The sequence below is a fragment of the Haematobia irritans genome, chromosome 4, assembly GCF_050003625.1.
Source record: "Haematobia irritans isolate KBUSLIRL chromosome 4, ASM5000362v1, whole genome shotgun sequence".
Lineage (NCBI taxonomy): Eukaryota > Metazoa > Arthropoda > Insecta > Diptera > Muscidae > Haematobia > Haematobia irritans.
This window is the reverse complement of record NC_134400.1, coordinates 80741790-80754443: the sequence shown is the minus strand read 5'-3', so window position 1 is coordinate 80754443 and position 12654 is coordinate 80741790. Positions and strand designations below refer to the sequence as shown.

The following is a 12654-nucleotide window of genomic DNA, read 5'->3' as shown; positions in this document are numbered from 1 at the left end:
AATATGTTTCAACAATACAAACAATATTTTGTTTGGACCAATTCTGAAAATATATATGATTGAAGCAAAATGTGTTTGGGGTATATGTTACAGAAGCGATTTTTTAGGGTGTATAGTCTTGTGTCGTATTTTAATTTATTGGCCTGAAATTAAAATGTAGAGTTCTGTACATTTCTAAAATGCTGAGATTTGTCGTCGAGTGGTATCAAAAATTAAAATTAGAGTTCTTTTGGGCAAATAAAACACATATGTTCCAAAAATAGACCGATATAAGTATTATATCGGTCTATTTTTGGAACACTACACCTTAAAATCACAATTGAAATACTGTTAAAATAAGATTTAGGTACACCACCTGGAGTCGACTCCGGAGTCGGAGTCGAGGCTAATAAGAAATGCTGGAGTCGAAGTCGGAGCCGGAGTCGAGCAAAATTTACTCGACCGATGCATCTCGTTTTCGACACACCTATTTTTATACCCACCACCATAGGATGGGGGGTATATTAACTTTGTCATTCCGTTTGTAACACATCGAAATATTGCTCTAAGACCCCATAAAGTATATATATTCTGGGTCGTGGTGAAATTCTGAGTCGATCTGAGCATGTCCGTCCGTCCGTCTGTTGAAATCACGCTAACTTCCGAACGAAACAAGCTATCCACTTGAAACTTGGCGCAAGTAGTTGTTATTGATGTAGGTCAGATGGTATTGCAAATAGGCCATATCGGTCCACTTTTACGTATAGCCCCCATATAAACGGACCCCAAAATTTGGCTTGCGAGGCCTTTAAGAGAAGCAAATTTCATCCGATCCGGCTGAAATTTGGTACATGGTGTTAGTATATGGTCTCTAACAACCATGCAAAAATTGGTCCATATCGGTCCATAATTATATATAGCCCCCATATAAACCGATCCCCCGATTTGGCTTGCGAGGCCCCTAAGAGAAGCAAATTTCTTCCGATCCGGCTGAAATTTGGTACATGGTGTCAGTATATTGTCTCTAACAACCATGCCAAAACTGGTCCACATCGGTCCATAATTATATATAGCCCCCATATAAACCGATCCCCCGATTTGGCTTGCGAGGCCTCTAAGAGAGGCAAATTTCATCCGATCGGGCTCAAATTTGGTACATGGTGTTAGTATATGGTCTCTAACAACCATGCAAAAATTGGTCGACATCGGTTCATAATTATATATAGACCCCATATAAACCGATCCCCCGATTTGGCTTGCGAGGCCTCTAAGAGAAGCAAATTTCATCCGATCCGGCTGAAATTTGGTACATGGTGTTAATATATGGTCTCTAACAACCGTGCAAAAATTGGTCCACATCGGTTCATAATTATATATAGCCCCCATATAAACAGATCACCAGATTTGACCTCCGGAACCCCTTGGAAGACCAAAATTCATCTGATTCAGTTGAAATTTGGTACGTGGTGTTAATATATGGCCTCAAACTCCCATGCAAAAATTGGTCGATATCGGTCCATAATTATATATAGGCCCCACATAAACCGATCCCCAGATTTGACCTCCAGAGAAGAGCAAAATTCTTCCCATTCGGTTAGAATTTGGTACGTGATGTTAGTATATGGTATCCAACAACCATGCAGGAATTGGTTCCTATCAGTCCATAATTATATATAGCTCCCATATAAACCGATCCCCAGATTTGACCTCCGGTGCCTTTTGGAGAAGCAAAATTCATCCGATCTGCTTGAAATTTGGTACGTGGTGGTAGTATATGATATTTAACAACCATGCCAAAAGTGGTCCATATCAGTCCATAATCGTACTAGCCCCATAATCGTAATAGCCCCATATAAACCGATCCCGAGATTTGGTTTTGGAACCTCTTGGAGGAGCAAATTTCATCCGAGTGAGTTGAAATTTGGTACATTGTGCTAGTATATGGTCGTTAACAACCATGCCTAACTAGGTCCATATCGGTCTATAGTTATACATGGCCCTCAGATAAATCGATCCCCAATCACACAAAAATTGGTCCATATCAAGTTCATAATTGGATATAGCCCCCATATAAGCGATCCCCATATTTCAATTCTGGCTCTCTACGTACAAAAAGTCCATATCGATTCGTAATTATTTGTAGACTTAACTATACATAACTTTTTTTGTCTAATATATACCATGTATGGACTAAATCACAATTTAGAAAACGATGTTAACCCTTTCACTACCGAAATAAACCTGATGTTAAAAACTTTAATTTTTCATCTGTTTTTACTAGTACTAACAGCATGTAGAAGAAAAATTGTCATTTTGAGAACCTACCTCAATTACTTCAAGAGCTATATGAACTTGTTCTAAAAACTTGATTCTTGAATTGTGACCAAATGGCCTTACAAAAATAGGCGCTATTTCGCCTATAATATTTTTCATAGTGTGAGAAAAAATACAAAAAAGAACCCGAAAAAGTATCAGCTATAATTTTTGTATGAATGTCCATTTAATAGAAACATACAGTAGAAAAATTGTCTCAAATTTTCATATTTTTCGTGTATTGTTAAAGAAGTTTATAAAAATGTATTTTAGTGCTCACCAATAAAGAAAATATTTATAACTTATTTAGAATTAAGCCTCCACTTTAAAATAACATCGAGAAATAAATCGAAACTAACTGGAAAAATAGAATTTGGTGTCTTTTTCGAATGTCCTTCTAGGTGGACATCGGTAGTGAAAGGGTTAAGAAGTTTTAAGATACCACAACCCAAGTAATTCGATTGTGGAGGATAGTCTTTCGTAGAAGTTTCTACGCAATCCATGGTGGTGGGTACATAAGATTCGGCCTGGCCGAACTTGCGGCCGTATATACTTGTTTGGTCCTAAAATACCTATAGATTTCCAATTTCAGAAAAATCGGATTGAAAATACGGTTTCTAGAAGCCCAAGAAGTAAAATTGGGAGATCGGTCTATAAAGACCGATAGGCACCAGTTTCGGCTAACTTATTTATGGTCCTAAAATACCTCTAGGTTTCCAATTTCAGGCAAAATGGACAGAAAATACGGTTTCTACAAGCCCAAGACCCCAAATCGGGGAGTCGGTTTATATGGGGGCTATACCAAAACATGGACCGAAAACGAGTTTGTGCAAAAAATTAGCAAGATAGCTTTATTATTGAAGGCTGTACGGTGATTACACACGGACATCGTTATATCGTCTCAGAATTTCTCCCTGATCAAGAATATTTATTTATTTTATTTATTAAAATCGTTGTTATAATTACAAATTATAATAAATATATAACAAAAAAGCAACTAGCAACTTAGGCTATCGGCTTAATAAAGATCTGACTAATGAGTAAGAGTTATACAAACATACACACAAAAAAATAACTGCAAATAAATATTAACAACTTTATTTGTATGTAAAATCTGCTGATGCTCAACAAATTTGTCTATTGAATATGAGGCATTTGTTGTTGAAATGTGTTTGTAGATGCTTGACAGAGGAAATAATAGAAATATTCAGAATTTTCAACAAATTGTTTTGTTGCGAAAATAGTTGACTGCTATCGATATGAAAACAAAAACAAAAATACAACACTGGTTACGCGCACATCGCTGAGAACATGTACGAAAGCTAAAAGAAGTATGCGAAGAATACCGTTAGAACAAAATGAGTATGAGCACATGCACGTGTATGATAGCAAGCAAAGAGCTCATTAATCAGAGAATACAGAAAAACATTTATAAATATCTGTGAAAAATTTATATTTTTCAATTTGGTAGTTTCTTAAATGTGTTCGTTGTATGAGATAATTAATAAAACCATATTAATATCGGAATTAGAGTTATTACAATTCTAATTAACTAGAATATATATCACTGGGCAAAAAGTTGTCAAAATGCTTGCTAGACCCTGGACTACTCAAATTTAAAATCGACACAAAAATGTTACATGTTCCCCGTCCAAAAATAGCATTTTGGTCATATTCCTTCTCTGTATGTACTTAACAAAATGTCTCCAAAATTGTTCCAGCAATTTTGCAATTTTGGTGCAATAATTCTGTCAATTTCAATTTAATTTTTGTCAATACACCAATAAATTTGTTACAGGTCATTGATAAACTCCAACAAACCACATACAAATTTTTTCGTTCAAATTCAAAAATATTTGTTGAGGATTAAACGTAACGTTCAACAACAAATATTTTGTACTGTTGGAAGCTCAACAAATTACTTACAAATTATGTTATTGAGAACACAAATTATTTGTTGCCTTCTGATGGTAACGATTGCTAACAACTTTTTTGTAATAATGGTTATTAAAAGTACAAATTAGTTTGTTGCAGGAAAATTAACAAATTTTGTTATTGGTTTTCCAAAAAAAGTTATTGGTTCTCAAACTTATTTTTATCTGTGTAATATACAAAAATTCTACTTCATATGTTATAGTGCAAATTCAGGTTTTTTTTTATAAATTTATAAATATTGGTAACATTGCTATGGGTTGGGTTTTTTAGTGTATCCAAGTTATCTGCTGATAAGAAATATGTTTCTCTAAGGGATTGAAGTGCTGGCCAATCAGCGATCAGATGGTACATGGACGAAAAAGACTGTTTTTCATATGTTTGGGTATAAACATTATATGTTTGGAACTCAAATTTTTAAACACAATATTTTTGAGTGCAAACATATAATGTTCATAAACTAGCATAATATGTTTGGGACATATATGTTAATATGTTAGAACATATTATGTTTGGGACATAAAATGTTTGTAAATATAATATGCTTGGATTCAAACATATATTAATTTAGAAATAGCCCATAAACATATATGTGAAAGAAAATTTCATTAAATATAGGAAAAATACTACGTGTGAATATAAACAAGTATAAATTTATATATTATGAGTTAACATATATATGTTGTGATATAAGACTTCGCCAAAAATTGTATATGCTTAAGTAAAATATTAAAATGAGTATTCGGAGAGAAAATTCATTCGGAACAAATATAAAATATATTTGAAAAAAAGATTTATTAGTGTTTGTTAGGATTTATGTTTTTCAACTTACAATTTATTGTTCGTCTCTCTGATGCTATTTGGAGGGTTGGGACCGCCCTAGAGTATAGGATGAGAGTAGCCGGGGCCCGATTAGCGTCGCAGCAAGGAGGGAGCACGTAACAGTATGGGAGCACGTAACATGAGTTTTGTTTATCATTTTCGCATTACGGGCACAAATTTTTTGTTTCGTCAAAACAAATCGGAACGTAGGACGAGTAAGTCAAAATATTCAAACAAAGGTAATTAAAGGGATCTTCATAAAAACTAACGAAAGGGCACTATACACTGAAAGATTGTGTCTCCACTTTAACAATTTTGGTATTGATTCCGAACCAAAGAAGCGGAGAATACAAGTAAGGATGCTTTTAAGACACAATTCTCTTTTAAATGGGGTTTTGTGTACTTGACTCTACGAAGCACATTTCAATTTTTCGCTTTTTCAGCTTTTTTTCATATGCTATAAAATGTCCGTTAAAAACAAGACTTCCAGTAGAAATTATGCTATGTTTCAAGTAAAAAATGTCTTTAAAATAAAGTATTGAAAAACATATCCTATTTTTTAATGATTTTTGCCTTGTAGTCAAGATGCAAAAATGCAACAAGTTCAAAGACAGTTTCATTAATTTTAAAGAATTTTTCTGAATTATTAAAGTCAAGTTGACCTTAGTCCAAAAATTTGTTCTTTCATGTTATGATACCCATTTTTAAGTCAAATCACTTAATTATAACGACAACACGACTTCATTGAAAGTATCGACCTTTGAACATGGAAAAAACTTTATATTAGAGAAATGCGACTTCTAAGCTAAGCAAAAGTTGTATTCTTATTTTAAGGACATGAACTCTTTGGCCTCACGACAATATTTTTTCAGTGCACTCTTTTTGGAGTTGTGAAAGTAAAATGAAAACAGGGCGAAACAGTGAAAAATTAAACAGTAAGATCTATAAAAACAAAGATAAGTTCCTCTTTATTAATGAGTAGTCCAAGAGGAGTTGACGGATTTTTTCGAAAATAAAAGCGGGCATTGAGTTCGAGTTTTGCCGCTAAAATTATTTCTCATTTTAGCGGCAAACCCAGAATAACATTACAACTTTTTCCGGTAAATTTTATTATAACATGGTGGGGAAAGATCCAAAGCAACAATTGAATAAGTTTATTTTCTTTAAAAGAAATTATTAAAGAAAAGTAAAAGGGTAAACATGGCCATTTTAACGAGATAATACCAATTTATACCGGCCTTAAGAATTAAATTAAGTATAAAATTATTCGTTAATAAAAATTCATATTAATTTGTATTTCTAAATTAATGGTGTTACATGCTAGCAAACAATTGTTAACACCAAAATAAGTTTATGTGCTGTTGTAAAATTACAGTTTAGAATTTAAATATAATGTGCTTTTGAATGGTTATCGTTAACCTTAGGATTCGATGGAAAAATATTTTTATATACTCGAATTCACGTTCTTCTTTTGTAAGAGTTTTTGAATTTCTTCGAAAATTTTAAACTTGTATACAAAACCCTTTATTTGTTACACAATTTTTATACCCTCCATCATACACGCTCACAAAAAATCGCTTCTGTAACATATACTCCCAAACATATTTTGCTTCAAGCATATACATTTTTGGCTATTGCCCAAACATTTATATGTTTGATCTCTTCCAATATATAATATGTTTGAAAGCATATTGGTCTAAACAATATATGTTTGGGTAGTCAATTTCCAAACATTTTGTATTTTTGCATCCAAATTCAATAATGTTGTTTTCCAAAAAACAATATGTTATTATGTGAACATATAATATGTTTGGAAGCATTTTGCACCCAAAAATATTATATGCTTAAAAAAATTCTCCCAAACAATATTGTGCTCAAAATTTTATTTATTTATTTATATATTTACAATCATGGTGAATTATGAAAATAAACAGGTAATATAGGTGCTAACAACATAGGTTTTCGGCCTGAATGCTCAAAATTTTGTTTCTGCCCAATTGTATATTCCCCCACATCTTTCTCACTTCCACGAGATTTTTTTAGTTCTTAGCACCTTTTTCTGTAATACAAACATTGTAGAAAAAATTATTCAATTGTATGATTTTTTTTATTTTAATTTTACCTTTTGCCGGACGGGGATTCGAACAGCGGACCACACAGTTTGTAAGGATCAAAGAAGTAGCTGATCAATTGCCCAAGGAAAAATAAAATGTTAATTTTGTAATAACAAGCAACAACCACCAACTTAATTCAATATCGCTCCCTGTTAAATAGCGCTCCAAGCTACTAAACACATATATGTTTATAGGCTATTTCTAAATTAATATATGTTTGCATCCAAGCATATTATATTTAAAAACATTTTATGTCTCAAACATAATATGTTCTAACATATTAACATATATGTCCCAAACATGTTATGCTAGTTTATGAACATTATATGCTTGCACTCAAAAATATTGTGTTTAAAAATTTGTGTTCCAAACATATAATGTTTATAGCCAAACATATGAAAAACAGTCTTTTTCATCCGTGTAGATGGTGCACCGCAAAGAATATTGTCGGGAGGCCAAATATTTCACATGCCTAAAATAAGAATACGAATTTTGCTTAGAATAGAAGACGTATTTCTCTGAAATAAAGTTTTTTCCTTGTCTAAAAGTCTCTAAACTTTTCAATGAAGTCTGTTTGTCCTTATAGCTAAGTGATTCGACATAAAAATGTGTATCCTAACATGAATGAAAATTTCGTTTTAATGAAGTCAAAATGGATTAAATATTTCTGAAAAAATCTTCAAAATTAATAAAATGTTTCCAACACATTGTTTTAAAGTCATTATACCCTAAACCACATAGTGGTTAGGGTATAATAAGTTTGATCTGCCAAAAAATGTGCCTACCAGAAATATTGATTGAGGGAGTAGAATTAGCAATGTAGCTATGCGTGCCAAATTTGGTTGAAATCGGTTCAGATTTAGATATATCTCCCATATATAGCTTTCGTCCGATTTAAACTCATATGACCACAGAGGCTAATTTGTTGCTCCGAATTATTTGACATTTTGTACAGGGAGTATAATTAGCATTGTTGCTATGCGTGTCAAATTTGGTTCAGATTTAGATATAGCTCCCATATATATGTTTTTCTGATTTCGACAAAAATGGTCAAAATACCAACATTTTCCTTGTTAAATCGCCACTGCTTAGTCGAAAAGTTGTAAAAATGCCTCTAATTTTCCTAAACTTCTAATACATATATATCGAGCGATAAATCATAAATAAACTTTTGCGAAGATTCCTTAAAATTACTTCAGATTTAAATGTTTCCAATATTTTTTTTTTTACTAAAATTGTGTTCCACCCTAGTGCATTAGCCGACTTATATTTTGAGTCTATAGATTTTGTAAAAGTCTTATCAAATTCTGTCCAAATCGAGTGATATTTAAATGTATGTATTTGGGACAAACCTTTATATATAGCACCCAACACATTTGACAGATGTGATATGGTATCGAAAATTTAGATCTACAAAGTGGCGCAGGGTATAATATAGTCGGCCCCGCCCGACTTTAGACTTTCCTTACTTGTTTTTTACTAACATTGTGTTCCACCCTAGTCCATCTTAAATTTTGAGTCTATAGATTTTGTAAAAGTCTATCAAATTCTGTCCAAATCGAGTGATATTTAAATGTATGTATTTGGGACAAACCTTTATATATAGCACCCAACACATTTGACAGATGTGATATGGTATCGAAAATTTAGATCTATAAAGTGGTGCAGGGTATAATATAGTCGGCCCCGCCCGACTTTAGACTTTCCTTACTTGTTTTTCACTTGTTAAAGAAAATTTTGTAGTTTGAAAGAAAAAAATTGGAGTTCAAAATTGCAAGAATGTCTTTAGTGACATACGAAGTTCATGATGGATGCATTCGTAGTAAAATTTACAAATTTAAAAAAATAATGAACTATTTTGTGAGGAGTACGAATTTTAGAAAAACTTTTTACTTCATTTGTGTATACATTTTTCCCGTTTTTTAGTTCATTTAACTAACGTACGCAAAAAATTATTAGAGCAAACGAAACTTTCTCCATATATAATAATTCCATTAACTAGACAAAGTTAAATTGGCTTTAGTGAAATAGAGAGTTCACTTTTTTTTGAGTGTGTGTCTAAACTTGATATATGCACCCAGAGAAGGAATATGATCACCTCAAACATGTTTCAAGAGCACCATGTTACTTTTTCACAGCGACCATGTAGCATTTTTGTCGCAAAAATGTTCTTTTCTCGATAAACATAACATGCTTTCCAAAATCAGATATATAATCTCCGAGAAAAGAACATGGTTTCGACAAATATGCTACATGTTTTCCGTGAAAAAGTAACATTTTGCTCTTGGAACATGGCTGGGGTGATCATATTCCTTCTCTGCGTGTGAGAACTATGTCTAAACCTGAAGTGATTTCTTCCAAAAGGAATAGGACTCTATTCCGATCCAAAACACAAACTTATGCCAAATTTGAAGTCGAACTTTGGACTAAAACTGCGACTTAGACTGTGATCAAAGTCACAGACAGACAGACGGACATGTTTAGATCGGGCTGCCTCTGAGCATAATTGCTAGACACCATATGTTAATTCGTCTCCTTCTGGGGTTTGCAAGCATATGCACTAACTTATAACACCCTGCTCCACAATGTGGCGAAAAATCGCTCCACATTTGCGGACGAATGTGGCAAAGACAATATTCCTCTCATTATGGGGAATATATTTGGAAATAAAGCGTAATTCAATTGATTTTTTAATATTGAAATCCTATCATAAAACCTACAAATATCTTCATTTCGGTACATTTTTATTTCTCAATTTTCGCTATTTATAATCTTAAGAACTGAGTTGATATTTGAGAAATGTTCATATTTAGAACGCCATAACTCTATATAGACTAATTGTGATGAAAAAGTACTTCATCAAACCTGATTTGAAGTAATATGAAGATATGGTGCAAAGTGGGATTAAAGATGATTCGATTTAAAGGGGATAATATGTTTTCTCCATTAAGAGTTAGCATAAAGCTCCCAAATTGAATATGTTTCCCAGCCAGATCTGTACTAAAGATTGTGGAAAAGTTCACTCGCCCGAAAGAAAACATGTACAATCAGTCAGGTTTGTATCTGGCGTTTTCTTTTCAAAGACTTTGTTGATCAAGTTCCTTAATCTCTTTTGTTTATAAAAGCTAGAATAATAATCAATTATGAAATGATAATTATTACTATGAACTCTTTTGCCGTCCATCACAGAAAAAAAATTCACGAAAAATTTCCCAATTAAAATTTTAATTGAGTTTTAAAAAATATTCAATTAAAATTTTAATTGAAACAAAAATCAATCACAAAAATTAATAGTATCAATTAATTTTTTAATTAACCTTCAATTAATTTTTTAATTGATACTATTATTTCTGTGATTGTAGACGTTTCAATTACAAATTAATTGGATCAATTAATTTGGTGATTGAATCAAAAAAAAAACTTTTTTGTGTGATGCGACTACTTAAAATTAGTTTAAAATTTTGCTTATAGCGAAAAACTGACCAAATAATTTTAAGCTATATCAGAGTTACAGCTTAAAATTATTTGGTCAGTTTTTCGTGCCAGTAACGATTTTTTTACTTACACGTATTACAAAATGTTTTCATACCAGTCAGTTCAATTTTATAAAAAATTAATAACTGTATTTCTTAAATGAATCGGGCGGCACTCTGTGGTAAGAGAGAAGTTCACCACACTGGTATCACTGATACCAGACCTGAAACCTGGAATATCGGACTGCCACCATAGTAGTTTAGCAAAATTGAATATACCGCTGAAATGTAGACTTGTATGGCATATGCGCATAAAACAACAACAGACGTAATGAAGAATAAATTTTTACCACCACATTATAACACTAATATGGCCAAAGGGCACAAATATTTCTGTTTCACATAGTAGGCTCCGCTGGACTTAATTGTACCCATATTCCAAACAAATCAAATGTTATTCTTTTCACATAAAGCATTTCTTGAAATATATTCCACAGGGTTAAAATGAATGAAAAATGTACCTAACACTAACTAAGTAAAAGTAAATTTGTATTATCAGTATTGTGTCTTATGGAGACAATGGCATTTTTATCAGCAAATTGACCGCGAGATCTTGGTGTCGATGAAGTCCATGAAGGAATATGCTGAAATTTGGTTAAGTCCAACACAATTTCTGGGATGCACTCCCTTAGGGTTGTGGTATCACTGCGGTGAATTGACGCTAGATAGACATTCCTAGAAATCCTCGAATAGCTTCCATCAAAAAATTGTATGGTCTACCGAATAGATTAGAGGAGGGATGCAATTGAATGGGAGAAAATTAAAACCAACTGCGTTGAGGCTATAATGCATCATTGTGGCTTTTGGAAATTGATGTTTCTATTTGATCAATTCGTCGAAAAGATGGCACATATGAAGCACTTGTTTGTGTGACAATGGAGTTGTTTGAGGAACTCTTTTTCTGGCGGTACGAACGACCACGAACTCTGGTCGTGTTTCGTCTCACTGGATTATTCACTGTAGACTTTTGGGATAAACGAACCGAACTAAAGGTGCTGCCTCTATGGCCACGTCGTATTTGGGGTGATGGTGTTCCCGTAGCTGTTGAAGAATTTCACCTTGATTATTGTCACCACCTATTATTTTGTCATTTAATCTACTTACGAGTTCCTGCCAAGTTTGTACTTCGCTTAGATGCTTGGAGCATTCCAAAAACTACTGCACTAAATGATCCATGGTGTGATGTTTGCCTCTGTAAATTGGGAGTTTGTGTCTGGGGTACTCCTGCTGGCATGTGGACAGGTGAAGGCAACTGACTCTCAGAGACACCTCGTGGATGTACAAAATAGGTAGTCATTATACCTTTACCTTTAACATTAATGTCACCTCGTTTCTAAATGAATGTGTGTTGGGTTGGTTAAATGATTTGTTTCAGTGTACTATACCTATTAATAAGTCTTACCACACATGTATAGCCCTTCGATTTTAGCAATTCGGCTGTGGTATCTGGAACTTGTATTCGCCAATTTTCACCAGTTGAATCCATGCGTGAGGCCACATTCACTGTATTGCCCCAAATGTCGTAAACGGGCTTTCGGGCACCTATGACACCGCTGACCAGGGAACCGCTACAAATCCCAACTCGAAGCTGGAAATTGTTGAATGCCTCTTTGTTGATGTCTTCCAGCTTCTGTTTCATGGCAAAAGCAAATTCCACCAAGCTGCAGACACTATCCTCCGATGTTTCACCATTACTTCTTAAGTGATCAGAATTTAGACCAGAAGCAGCCATGTACGTGGCGCCCACTGTCTTGATTTTTTCAATTGACGAGAAACGTGGTTCTTCCAATAGCTCGTCAAAGTCACCTATTAAAAAGCATCAAATATAAATGGAAAATATCTCTATATAAATAATTATTATACCCTGTACCACAGTAGAGGTGGGAAGGGTATACAAATGGAGTGTATGTTGGCGATCGATAATCTCAAAAACTACAGAACCTAATTGAACCAAATTTTAT

At 33.4% G+C, this 12654-nt stretch overlaps 1 protein-coding gene across 2 annotated transcripts in view; it reads right to left on the bottom strand.

Moving 5' to 3' along the window:
• Window positions 1–11087: 11087 nt before the first annotated feature.
• Window positions 11088–12654, bottom strand: part of Ac78C (adenylyl cyclase 78C) — a 291397-nt gene continuing 289830 nt past the window's right edge. For both annotated transcript variants that reach the window (XM_075304668.1, XM_075304669.1), the window contains 3 exons: window positions 12096–12499; window positions 11798–12026; window positions 11088–11734 (listed from right to left, as the gene is read on the bottom strand). In XM_075304668.1, coding sequence (XP_075160783.1) covers window positions 11475–11734; window positions 11798–12026; window positions 12096–12499 — 893 coding nt within the window. In that variant the 3' untranslated portion in view covers window positions 11088–11474. The remainder of the gene's footprint in view (window positions 11735–11797; window positions 12027–12095; window positions 12500–12654) is intronic.